Source organism: Oncorhynchus tshawytscha, linkage group LG09 (assembly GCF_018296145.1).
Source record: "Oncorhynchus tshawytscha isolate Ot180627B linkage group LG09, Otsh_v2.0, whole genome shotgun sequence".
NCBI lineage: Eukaryota > Metazoa > Chordata > Actinopteri > Salmoniformes > Salmonidae > Oncorhynchus > Oncorhynchus tshawytscha.
In genome coordinates, this window is record NC_056437.1 from 38,194,144 (window position 1) to 38,207,919 (window position 13,776).

A 13,776-nucleotide genomic window follows, 5' to 3' on the forward strand; every position below is an offset into this window, starting at 1 on the left:
TTGAGTTTGTTTTAATGTGGTGTGTGTGTTCAACAAGAGTCCCTTTTTCATGTTGCTCATAAAGTTCATTATCTCACTGTCCTCCTCTTGCGTATGGTCATTATACTGGCAGCACTGGTGGCAAGACTCAGAGGTGGGTGTCTGTCATTCTCTCTGTAGTTGTAGATACACTTCTACAGAATAGATGATACAACTGACTGTGTCCCTGAAACTGCCAACAATGTGTTCTTACAACCATCAGCAAAAGCAGTTCTGAAGTTTCTGTTTATTTGTAGTTGTGACGCAATACTGTTGATTTCATATTTGAGTCTGTTTTCCTGACCTCTTCTCAGTTCTTATGTAAAGATGCACACTTCTGACTGTTTACCTGAGGCTCAGTAAGTTAGCGAGGGCAACCATGAAGAGGAAGGTGTAACATTAAGAGTAACACATGTCATGGTGTGGCCCCCCCCCCCATCAGAGAACCAGGAGGGCAAGACCCCCAGCCCCTCCATCAGCCGCCAATCAAGCATTGAGACGGACCGTGTCTCCAGAGACTTTGTGGACTTCCTGAAGACCCTGCATAAGCCTGGCCGTGAGGTCCACAAGCAGAGCCGAGCCTTCATCGAGATCATGGCCAACAAAAAGGTCAGTTGAAAACGAGTCTGAATGCTCATTCATTGATTTTTAAACGTGCAGGGTACAAAACGATATCTGAAAGGCATAGATATACAGTTGAAGTCAGAGGTTTACATACACCTTAGCCAAATAGATTTAAACTCAGTTTTTCCAAGTAACAATTCCCTGTCTTAGGTCAGTTAGGATGACCACTTTATTTTAAGAATGTGAAATGTCAGAATACTAGTTGAGAGAATTATTTATTTCAGCTTTTATTTTTTTCATCACATTCCCAGTGAGTCAGAAGCTTACATACACTCAATTAGTATTTGGTAGCATTACCTTTAAATTGTTTAACTTGGGTCAAACGTTTTGGGTACCCTTCCACGAGCTTCCCACAATAAGTTGGGTGAATTTTGGCCCATTCCTCCTGACAGAGCTGCTGTAACTGAGTCAGGTTTGTAGGCCTCCTTGCTTGCACATGCACATTTTCTAAGGATTGAGGTCAGGGCTTTGTGATGGCCACTCCAATACCTTGACTTTGTTGTCCTTAAGCCATTTTGCCACGACTTTGCTTGGGGTCTTTGTCCATTTGCAAGACCCATTTGCGACCAAGCTTTAACTTCCTGACTGATGTCTTGAGATGTTGCTTGAATATATCCATAATTTTCCAGCCTCATGATGCCATCTATTTTGTGAAGTGCACCAGTCCATCCTGCAGCAAAGCACCCCCACAACATGATGCTGCCACCCCCGTGCTTCAAGGTTGGGATGGTGTTCTTCGGCTTGCAAGCATCCCCCTTTTTCCTCCAAACATAACGATGGTCATTATGGACAAACAGCTCTATTTTTGTTTCATCAGACCAGAGGACATTTCTCCAAAAAGTACGATCTTTATCCCCATGTGCAGTTGCAAACCGTAGTCTGACTTTTTTATGGCGGTTTTGGAGCTGTGGCTTATTCCTTGCTGAGCGGCCTTTCAGGTTATGTCAATTTAGGACTCGTTTTACTGTGGATATAGATACTTTTGTACATGCTTCCTCCAGCATCTTCACAAGGTCGTTTGCTGTTGTTCTGGGATTGATTTGCACTTTTCGCACAAAAGTACTTTCATCTCTAGGACACAGAACGCACGTCCTTCCTGAGCAGTCTGACGACTGCGTGGTTCCATGGTGTTTATACTTGCGTACTATTGTTTGTACAGATGAACATGGTCCCTTCAGGCATTTGGAAATTGCTCCCAAGGATGAACCATGCTTGTGGAGGTCTACAATCTTTCTTCTGAGGTCTTGGTTGATTTATTTTGATTTTCCCATGATGTCAAGCAAAGAGGCACTGAGTTTGAAGGTAGGCCTTGAAATACATCCACAGGTACACCTCCAATTGACTCAAATGATGTCAATTAGCCTATCAGAAGCTTCTAAAGCCATGACATCATTTTCTGGAATTTTCCAAGCCGTTTAAATGCATAGTCAACTTAGTGTATCAACTTTCGGACCCACTGGAATTGTGATACAGTGAATTAAAAGTTAAATAATCTGTCTGTAAACAATTGTTGGAAAAATGACTTGTGTCATGCACAAAGATGTCCTAACCGACTTGCCAAAACTATAGTTTGTTCACAAGAAATTTGTGGAGTGGTTGAAAAATGTGTTTTAATGACTCCAACCTAAGTGTATGTAAACTTCTGACTTCAGCTGTACCTACACAATTTATGCTTGTGTGCAAATTATGACAACATTTTAAACAGAAGGTCTTGATCTAGCTGTAACTTTGCAATAAACTGTATGGGTATGGGGGCATATACAATAGTGTTTAGGTACTTATCTTCTTTCAACAAAGGTCAGCCCTGAAAAGCACAAATGAAAGAATAGCTTTTATGTGTATGTTTTGAAATGAAATATTCCTATTTGATCTGGCAAAACACTCCAAGGTTCTCTCTTGTTTCAAAAAGTTATTGGTTTTTATTGGCTAGACAAGAATGTATTGTGGCTGTAGTAGCCTTTCTCACAATCAGTAGTTGTGTTGTACATAGTTTTACAGTACAGTGTCTTTTATAATTTCCTTCAGTGTAAAGCTGTTTTTTTATGGTATCTTTTGTAGAAATATAATTAAATTATATAAACAGAGGAAAAAACAGCTGTTGTGATGAGGTTAAAAAGTTATTTCAAGCTGTCATACATTTTGTCAGGAACATGCAATTTTGTTTTTTTGGTTGTTATGGTATGTAGTTCCCCTCATATCGTCCAGACATTGACATTGATTGACAAATACCTGGGATGACATTTTGATTTTTCAGGACTTGAGTGCTGACGAGCTGTCAGAGTGTGTCCAAGACTTCTACCAGAATTTGTCCGACCGCCTCATGACTCATTTTAAAGGTAGGTTCAAACAACATTAAGAATGATGACTCAACCAGCCAAAAGGGATACAACAACTTGCACTGTGCAAAATGCAAATACAATGCATTCGTTAGATTCACAAAAATGGACTAAACGGAGTCCCAATGTGTTTCAACTAACTGTGTTCTAGTGCACAATAAAGTGTTCTGTTGGTCTTTTCGGCTTACAAAATGCCTTTTGGTTTTATTTGCAAGTAGAAATATCTACTGATTTTAACCTTTTTATTTAACGAAGCAAGTCAGTTAAGAACAAATTCTTATTTACAATGACGGTCTACCCCGGCCAAACCCTAACCCAAATGATGCTGGGCCAATTGTGTGCCGCCCTATGGGACTCCCAATCACAGCCGGTTGTGATACAGCCTGGAATCGAACCAGGGTCTGTAGTGACGCTTCTAGCACTAAGATGCAGTGCCTTGGAACTGCTGTAACTACTACTGTAACTAGAAAAGTACATTTCCTGAAGTGTGGGCTTGCAAGCTTGTCTTGAGGTATCAATTGATTGATAGGATACAATAGCCTGAACATGTGAAAGTTGGTTTGGTGTCTGGCTTGAATGGTTCAAGAGTTACTATTATTGTGGTGGGTTATTTAAATAATAAGGCCCAATTGGGTGTGGTATTGGCCATATACCACCAACCCCCGAGGTGCCTTATTGCTATTATTAACTGGTTACTAGCGCAGTAAAAACAGTAAGTAATAAGAGAAGTAAAAACAAATGTTTTGTCATACCCATGGTATACGGTCTCGTATACCACGGCCGTCAGCCAACCAGCATTCTGGGCTGGAACCACCCAGCTAATAATTATTTTATTAGGATCCCTATTAGTTACTGCTAAAGCACTCTTGGCTGTCATTTAAACCTATTAATATATGCAAATTTTTAAATGTTTTACATAAGTATACAAACTGTATGTAAGTACACTAATTTGAGTAAGTCTGCACATGTCAACGTTGGTTTGGAATTCCAATCCAGTGCAGAGCTGGTTTCCGGCCGATGCACTGACTATAGCCTGAATCCCTGTTATGCCTGTACTGTAGATCACTCCTTTGAGTGGGAGTGGTTGATCTGATATTTTGATTATTTCATAAGGTTGGACGGTCAAACTGAACACTTCACCTAATATCTGTATTTTTTGACAGTAGGCCTATAATTTAACATTTTATCACTGCACTTGTCTGCTGCTTTAGAATCTCTTTCTCTGTGTCTCTTTTGCTCTCTCTCAGTATATGTCGGTAATAGACATGTTGTGTACAGTGGGGCAAAAGTATTTAGTCAGCCACCAATTGTGCAAGTTCTCCCACTTAAAAAGATGAGAGAGGCCTGTAATTTTCATCATAGGTACACTTCAACTATGACAGACAAAATGAGGAAAAAAAATCCAGAAAATCAAATTGTAGGATTTTTAATGAATTTATTTGCAAATTATGGTGGAAAATAAGTATTTGGCCAATAATAAAAGTTTATCTCAATACTTTGTCATTGCCAACAAAGGGTGTATAACAGAGGTCAAACGTTTTCTGTAAGTCTTCACAAGGTTTTCACACACTGTTGCTGGTATTTTGGCCCATTCCTCCATGCAGATCTCCTCTAGAGCAGTGATGTTTTGGGGCTGTTGCTGGGCAACACGGACTTTCAACTCCCTCCAAAGGTTTTCTATGGGGTTGAGATCAGGAGACTGGCTAGGCCACTCCAGGACCTTGAAATGCTTTATACGAAGCCACTCCTTCATTGCCCAGGCAGTGTGTTTGGGATCATTGTCATGCTGAAAGACCCAGCCACGTTTCATCTTCATTGCCCTTGCTGATGGAAGGAGGTTTTCACTCAGTCTCACGATACGTGGCCCCATTAATTCTTTCCTTTACACGGATCAGTCGTCCTGGTCCCTTTGCAGAAAAACAGCCGCAAAGAATGATGTTTCCACCCCCATGCTTCACAGTAGGTATGGTGTTCTTTGGATGCAACTCAGCATTCTTTGTCCTCCAAACACGACGAGTTGAGTTTTTACCAAAAAGTTATATTTTGGTTTCATCTGACCGTATGTCATTCTCCCAATCTTCTTCTGGATCATCCAAATGCTCTCTAGCAAACTTCAGACTGGCCTGGACATGTACTGACTTAAGCAGGGGGACACGTCTGGCACTGCAGGATTTGAGTCCCTGGCGGCGTAGTGTGTTACTGATGGTAGGCTTTGTTACTTTGGTCCCAGCTCTCTGCAAGTCATTCACTAGGCCCCCCTGTGTGGTTCTGGGATTTTTGCTCACCGTTCTTGTGATCATTTTGACCCCACGGGGTGAGTCTTGCGTGGAGCCCCAGATCGAGGGAGATTATCAGTGGTCTTGTATGTCTTCCATTTCCTAATAATTGCTCCCACAGTTGATTTCTTCAAACCAAGCTGCTTACCTATTGCAGATTCAGTCTTCCCAGCCTGGTGCAGGTCTACAATTTGTCTACAATTTGTTTCTGGTGTCCTTTGACAGCTCTTTGGTCTTGGCCATAGTGGAGTGTGGAGTGTGACTGTTTGAGGTTGTGGTTTCATCAGGCCAGAGAATCTTGTTTCTAATGGCCTGAGAGTCCTTTAGGTGCCTTTTGGCAACTCCAAATGGGCCGTTGTGCCTTTTCTTACTGAGGAGTGGCTTCCGTCGGGCCACTCTACCATAAAGGCCTGATTCATGGAGTGCTGCAGAGATGGTTGTCCTTCTGGAAGGTTCTCCCATCTCCACAGAGGAACTCTGGAGCTCTGTCAGAGTGACCACCGGGTTCTTTGTCACCTCCCTGACCAAGGCCTTTCTCCCCCAATTGCTCAGTTTGGCCAGGCGGCCAGCTCTAGGAAGAGTTTTGCTGGTTCCAAACTTCTTCCATTTAATTATGAGGGCCACTGTGTTCTTGGCGACCTTTTAATGCTGTAGAAATATTTTGGTACCCTTCCCCAGATCTGTGCCTCGACACAATCCTGTCTTGGAGTTCTACGGACAATTCCTTTGACCTCATGGATTGGTTTTTGCTCTGACATGCACTGTCGACTGTGGGACCTTATTTTGACAGGTTGTGTGCCTTTCCAAATCATGTCCAATCAATTGAATTTATCACAGGTGGACTCCAAGTTGTAGAAACATCTCAAGGATGATCAATGGAAACAGGATGCACCTGAGCTAAATTGAGTCTCATAGCAAAGGGTCTGAATACTTATGTAAATAAGGTATTTCTGTTGTTTTTTTGTCATTATGGGGAATTGTAACTTTTTAAATTCCATTTTAGAATAAGGCTGTAAGGTAACAAAATGTGGAAAAAGGCAAGGGGTCTGAATACTTTCCAAATGCACTGTATGTGGAAACCATGGTGTATGGCATTGAATGTAGCCTAACCCTTTTTTGTAACACACAAATCTCCTCTCACAAAATGCAGAATACAGAGATTAATCAGCAGCGAGTAGTATCAAAGCCTTCAGCTACTGTGAAGTGTAGGAACTCCTCCAGTATCCCGTTCTCATGTAACGCACCACCACAGAAATCTGTTCCATTTCTTACCTCCATCCTTTTCTGGTCCCTTTGCTTAACATATCAGCCATAAGTGCTAGGTCTATTATTTACTTCTGGATATGATGGTTGATGTGTTTCTCCTTGCCATGCTTTTAGATCATTGAGTAGCCTACATCTGTTTCTCATAGAATTTTTCACACAGGGCACTTTTGATTTGCCAGGCAGACCGTTTGGGAAATTCTTGGCAAAGTTTGAATATGCCTACATCTCCATACGCCATGACTACACCACTGATATCTGTGTATTTTTGCTAGAAAATGCATTTCTGCCAATGCCTTTGACACTAATACAAGTGATGTCTAAGCACTTCACCAAGAGGCCAGTGAGGACAAAAGGAATGACTGATAAGCCTGTTGACTCAATCCTTTCTCTCATATCAAAGGCTAAAGTCCTATCTCTTGGTCCTCATTGACTGATATGGGAAACGTTTTTGTGAGATGTCAGGCCTTTAGACCAAATAGATACTTTGATCTTTTGATGTGTAGAATGTTTGCATGACTCATCTGTTCCTCACTGTGTGCTACATAGGCATAAAGCTAATATACAGTTGATACTATGGTAATGTTTTATATGTAATGAAGACTAAAGTAAAGCCTCATGGGGTGTCTCTTCCCTCCAGGCTCTTCAGAGCGTGTGGAGCGAGTGATGGACGAGGTGGAGAAGTACATTATGACACGCCTGTATAAGAGTGTCTTCTGCCCCGAGACCACAGACGATGAGGAGAAAGACCTGGCCACTCAGAACCGGATACGGTAAGGACTATCATATCCTGTCTGAGGACAAGCCGTTTAATCTGTGCTTGTGTGTTGGGACATTTACCACTGTGGACAGAGAGATGCATGCAATTATGTGACTATATCACTGTGGGTGGTAATGCCCCTTTTGCATGTCTGTCTCTGTGGGTGTTGGTGGCACGGTGGGTGTTAGTCACTGTAGGTCTCGCTCACCCACGGCACTCTGTTGTACAGGGCGTTACACTGGGTAGACATTCAGATGCTTTGTGTGCCAGTGGATGAGGAGATCCCAGAGGTTTCAGACAACGTGGTCAAAGCCATAACAGGTGAGCTATTGATGGTGTCAGACTGGACCCCATTAGGACTCAACCAAAACATGGGTAGTGTGGTTCGAGGACACTGCAGAGTGTTTCCTTTAGTTTGCTATAAGTCTGTTGTACAAACATTCATAGACTTTGTTAATGAAATCTTGTTAGTGTGGACAGGATTGTGAATTGTGTGTGTCGCGTCACAGATGTCATCGAGATGGACTCCAAGCGGGTACCCCGGGACAAGCTAGCGTGCATCACGCGCTGCAGCAAGCACATCTTCAGCGCCATCAAGATCACGAAGAGCGAGCCAGCCTCGGCCGACGACTTCCTGCCCACCCTGATCTACATCGTGCTGAAGGCCAACCCTCCACGCCTGCAGTCCAACATCCAATATATCACCCGCTTCTGCAACCCCAGCAGGCTCATGACTGGAGAGGACGGATACTACTTCACTAACCTGGTACCTGTCTCTGTGCCACCTCACACCACTCCCTCATGCCCACACCAAGTTGATGAGAACTAAGCACACACACTTTTTGTTCATGGCTCACCTCATGTGTCCTTTCCCTGTTTAGTGCTGTGCAGTTGCCTTCATCGAGAAACTGGACGCCCAGTCTCTCAACTTGGACCCAGAGGACTTTGAGCGCTACATGTCGGGCCAGGCCTCTCCTCGCAGGCCTGAGGCAGACAGCGGCTGGCCCCAGGTGGACCCTCCTAGTGGTTCTGCCGCCTCCAGTCCCGCCCTATCCCAGGTCTACCAGAACCTGGACCTCCTGTCTGGCCTGGGGAGCCGACAAGACAGGGTTCTGGAGGGGGTGCAGAGCCTACAGAGAGACCTGATCACCTGGCAGGAGAGTGTGGAGCGAGAGGTGCAGGAGATCCTGGAGAAGTACCCGCTGGAGATCCGCCTGCCCACCCCCTCCGCCATTGACTCAGACAACGTGGAAAACGACCGGCTGCCACCACCACTGACGCCCCAGGTGTTTGCTGGGTAATGTCTCTGCAGAATCGGAGGCAACAAAGGGCTTCTTGAACAAATGACTGCGCCTCTCTAATGTCTTGAGACGTCATTGGCTCTTCACTTTGGTGAGGTTCAGGAAGTGGCAGCCCCCTCCTGTCTCCACTGCTACGCTTTTAAACATTCTCACATACTGTAAGCTTTGGTCCATTTTGGCCCCTAGACCCTTTTCTGATAGTAAGATCTGTGAATGCTATCTCAGCCTGGTTAAATTAAGCATTAATAGATCAAAAGGATGGACTAAGTTTGAGGAAAAGGGTTTAGGGACTGAAATGAAGCCAAGCCAAAACAATGCTCCTGCATACACATACTCCTTTTAGACCAGACCTCTTCAGATGGCCTCACACTATGTATGGCGGAGTTGGCATTCGGCCCTAGTCTGTAATCCTCTACAACCCCGCTGCACAGACCCAGACGGCACATCTTGATACTGTAAGATTACTTCTCCAGCTTGTAGTGCCGAAAGGGGTATGTATTTTTAGATGGCTGCTGCTGAATTTGGGAAACGCTGACTTCTGCATCTTGCAGTATGCACTCTGCAGAATTGTATAATCTGCTTGCATGTGCTTTGCTCCTATCCTTCTTGAGTCTCCAGCAAGGGACCAGGGTGCAGGCTAATTGTGCGCAATGGGGGGAAAAGGGATGTGTTTCATCCAAAACCAAAGGTCTTAAGCTGGTTCTTATGTGATTATGCCCCAATGAGTGGTCTCAACTAATATTTGTAATGGTAATATAGAGTGCTTAATCATCAGAAAAGTATGAATTAGGTAGGTAAGGTACTTTTAACTTCTCTCATTAATTTTATATCTCAACTATGTGTCAGTATAAGAGCCCTTACTGTAAGTATTAAAGGACCTTTTTCCTGATGATGTGATCTGACCAGGAAAACTCCTGTTACACTCATGTAGGATGCCCATGAGGCATAGTAATGCTGAAGCAGTCTTCTTGTTATACCATGGAATCGCAGGGCAATACATTTTTTGATAGTTGAACCATGGTGCTGATGCTGTAAACTACAATAGTGAAAGTATCCTGTATGTTCCTAATTGAACAATGTATTAAAAGGGAATTTATTCTCCCAGGTACACAATATGTATTGGTTGGGGATAACAATATTATTGGGTGGCAGTGTAAGAAGTTAGCTTTTTATTTTTAACACGTTAATGTTGGATAAACAATTACTACCTATGGTATTATGAGAGGCAAAGCACATACAGTGGGGCAAAAAAGTATTTAGTCAGCCACCAATTGTGCAAGTTCTCCCACTTAAAAAGATGAGGCCTGTAATTTTCATCATAGGTACACTTCAACTATGACAGACAAAATTAGATTTTTTTTTCTCCAGAAAATCACGTTGTAGGATTTTTAAAATTAATTTATTTGCAAATTATGGTGGAAAATAAGTATTTGGTAACCTACAAACAAGCAAGATTTGTCTCTCACAGACCTGTAACTTCTTTAAGAGGCTCCTCGGTCCTTAACTCGTTACCTGTATTAATGGCACCTGTTTGAACTTGTTATCAGTATAAAAGACACCTGTCCACAACCTCAAACAGTCACACTCCACTATGGCCAAGACCAAAGAGCTGTCAAAGGACACCAGAAACAAAATTGTAGACCTGCACCAGGCTGGGAAGACTGAATCTACAATAGGTAAGCAGCTTGGTTTGAAGAAATTAACTGTGGGAGCAATTATTAGGAAATGGAAGACATACAAGACCACTGATAATCTCCCTCGATCTGGGGTTCCACGCAAGATCTCACCCCGTGGGGTCAAAATTATCACAAGAACGGTGAGCAAAAATCCCAGAACCACACGGGGGGACGTAGTGAATGACCTGCAGAGAGCTGGGACCAAAGTAACAAAGCCTACCATCAGCAAGGGCATTGAAGATTTAAACGTGGCTGGGTCTTTCAGCATGACAAGGATCCCAAACACACCGCCCGGGCAACGAAGGAGTGGCTTCGTAAGAAGCATTTCAAGGTCCTGAAGTGGCCTAGCCAGTTTCCAGATCTCAACCCCATAGAACATCTTTGGAGGGAGTTGAAAGTCCGTGTTGCCCAGCAACAGCCCCAAAACATCACTGCTCTAGAGGAGATCTGCGTGGAGGAATGGGCCAAAATACCAGCAACAGTGTGTGAAAACCTTGTGAAGATTTACAGAAAACGTTTGACCTCTGTCATTGCCAACAAAGGCTATATAACAAAGTATTGAGAAACTTTTGTAGGTGACCAAATACTTATTTTCCACCATAATTTGCAAATAAATTCATTAAAAATCCTACAATGTGATTTTCTGGATTTTTTTTCTCTTTGTCTGTCATAGTTGAAGTGTACCTATGATAAATTACAGGCCTCATCTTTTTAAGTGGGAGAACTTGCACAATTGGTGGCTGACTAAATACTTTTTTGCCCCACTGTAACACTCCTCAATTAATTTGTAACTTGAACAAATACTTTTTAATTGTTTCCTTGGTGTACTGCTGCTGTGCGATTCCAAGTCAGCGGAAGCAGAAAATATTGTTGTTGTCAGGTTGTTCTGGCAATTCTCACATAGTAACTTTATTGACAGAAAGGATGTTTAGCAAGCTTTTTACATTTGTATCACAAACCATTTTAGGCCCTCTTTATACCTACGCTGTACATGCCTCCTGTAAGACCCTATGATCCGTGAACAGTACATGATACAGGCAACATCTTGGTGCCATTATACTCTTTATAGTGTGATCCATTACTCTTTATAGTGTGATCCATTATATGGAGTATGTCTAGATTCTGAAATACAAATGTTCACATTCATTTATTCAACATTACAAATACTATTATAAATATCTCAAAACTACCCTTTCTGATTGTGTTCATTTGAAGACATATTGTTTGGAACAATATACTCTACAAGTACATCACATTTACAGAGTGGGCTCTCTGCTAATTCTGGAGTAATAATACATTTTGAGCACCACCAACATAGTGAATGGAAAAATGGATTTAAAGAGAACTCCATCTGTTGGTGATTACTAAATGTGCAAGCCTAAAGGAGGGATGAGATTGGTTAATGACCTATGTCAATTTCTATGTATAAAATGTATGATTTCTTTAACAGTAGCAGAGTCACTCAGGAAATGTGACATTTGAAGAGTATATTGTTGAAAACTGTTTTAAATTAAGAAATCAAATTGAGATATTCATTAATATTTAATGTTTTATAAATTGATGTGAAAGTGTATTTCAGAATCTAGACATACTGCATATAATGGATCACACTATAAAGAGTATAATGACACCAAGATGTTGTCTGTATCATGTACTGTTCACAGATCATAGGGTCTTACAGGAGGCATGTATAGGTATAAAAAGGGCGTAAACTGGCCACTTTCAACATGCTTTTCTCAAAAATATTTTGCAATACGAATGTAGAAAGCATGTCAAACATCCTTCCTCCCAATGAAGTTCCTATGTGAGAATTGCCAGAACAATCTTCCGCTGGGCTAGAATCGACCTACTATATTTCTAATTTATTTTGATGGTGCAGAATTATCTGGCTGTGAAATATATATATATATATCAAGGTAATGGTACTACTTAAGCTAAATGTGAGAACGTATCAATAAGCGTGCTAAAATATGTGGCCCTTTAATTTTATTATCACATTCAAACGGTTGGAAAATATTTCAGGGGATGGCAGTCTAGTGAAACAAAGGATTAATAGAGGACTTTCAGTTAATACGCTTCTTTTCCATTTTGCAACAGATCTGGGAGAACCATCCTAAGTTTATTCTTCAGACAGTGGTACAATCTGTGAAACCTGAAGTTGACCAAGACGCAGGTTACTGTGTTATGTACAAAATGCCAGTGAACTGCTGATATATGGAGGTGGCATGTTGTATATCATAATGTAATCGTGAAATATGGATGATACCTGGGGAATGTTCAGTGGGGCGAAACACTCAGAACAATGCAGAAGGAACACTTCTTAACAGTTCGATCTGATTACCGCATGGTGTTTGCTATCAGCAATCCATTGAACGTTTTAATCACCTGAATAAGCCCCTGGTTGTAAAGTGTTAATTAACATCACTCATTCCGTTGTTACACATAAACATAACAGGTACTCTACTTTAACACTGTAATCAACTGTGACTGACTGCTAAGGGGTCTCTAAACAAGTGTGTATATTTATGTAAACTTTAACTGAAATGGCACATCACTTTTTATTATGGACATGTAACTTATAAGAATAGCCTTGTTTTACAGTGTCTATTGTCAGTGTATTAATTGCCATTCAATGAATAAACCCCTGGATTTCAAATCCATCAGCTGTGTTACTTTTTTCTCCCTCACACCATTTCCACCCATAATGGTGATGTTTGTTCAAATTGAATTTACTGGAACTGTTGCTCGTTAACAGTGAATGCACTCAAATCTAGCCTAAATCACGTAGAGTAGTCTGCATTGCTTGCTGCAAATGACTTGCTACTGACATCTTGTGGTGAAAATGTTGACCAGAGTTGTGCTAAAGCAGATAAGATGGGGCACTGCACAGCAGTACGGGTTACTTTGGAACCATATCCCAATTCTGAGAATCCTGTGCAGAAAATGCATATGCTTGGTTTAATCTACATTTTGACATTCAGCCTCTGAATTTGTGCTGGAAATTCATTGACACAATTTCTAAAAAGCTGTACTGTAACAGAAAAGCTCACTGAACATTAGCATTATCAAATTGTTTGTGTTTTAGGTAGAACTTTTAAGATGTGTTTTTTTGTTTCTAGCAATGACTATTTAATAGTGGCTGCTCTGGAGCTCTATATATTATATATGAAAGTGAGGAGAGAGGACATGATTAATACATATTGTAGTCGTATGTGCCTCTTTCTCCAAGTCTCTTGTCCTCATCTACATTGATCAAATAGAATTGGACGGGTCACGTGTGTATGTAGATTGCCTTACTGTGGTCCACCATATTGCTTTCACCTATCACATGTTTTCAGATTACAACAGGTGGAGATGAGACAATGGATGACAATTAAGATGTACTTTTGTTATGTGTGTCTATGGATGCCTATATTCATCAAGGTTCACAGTGTTTAGCTAGGCTTGATACCAGAGGATCCTGCTGAAAATGGGATGTGTCTCGATGGGGCTAGCCTGAATGAAAGACTTACATTTAATCAG

At 41.7% G+C, this 13,776-nt stretch overlaps 1 protein-coding gene across 7 annotated transcripts in view; it reads left to right on the forward strand.

Moving 5' to 3' along the window:
- LOC112257923 (RAB guanine nucleotide exchange factor (GEF) 1) overlaps positions 1 to 12,914 on the forward strand; it is a 34,509-nt gene extending 21,595 nt beyond the window's left edge. For 3 of the 7 annotated variants that reach the window (XM_024431867.2, XM_042326862.1, XM_024431864.2), the window contains 7 exons: positions 113 to 133; positions 461 to 627; positions 2,897 to 2,978; positions 7,158 to 7,290; positions 7,507 to 7,598; positions 7,787 to 8,043; positions 8,159 to 9,467. In XM_024431867.2, the coding sequence (XP_024287635.1) occupies positions 113 to 133; positions 461 to 627; positions 2,897 to 2,978; positions 7,158 to 7,290; positions 7,507 to 7,598; positions 7,787 to 8,043; positions 8,159 to 8,578 (1,172 nt within the window). In that variant the 3' untranslated portion in view covers positions 8,579 to 9,467. Of the gene's footprint in view, positions 1 to 112; positions 134 to 460; positions 628 to 2,896; positions 2,979 to 7,157; positions 7,291 to 7,506; positions 7,599 to 7,786; positions 8,044 to 8,158; positions 9,468 to 12,351 lie in introns of those variants that run through there. The other 4 variants (XM_024431868.2, XM_024431869.2, XM_042326863.1 and 1 more) reach the window with 2 other exon arrangements.
- Positions 12,915 to 13,776: the final 862 nt, after the last annotated feature.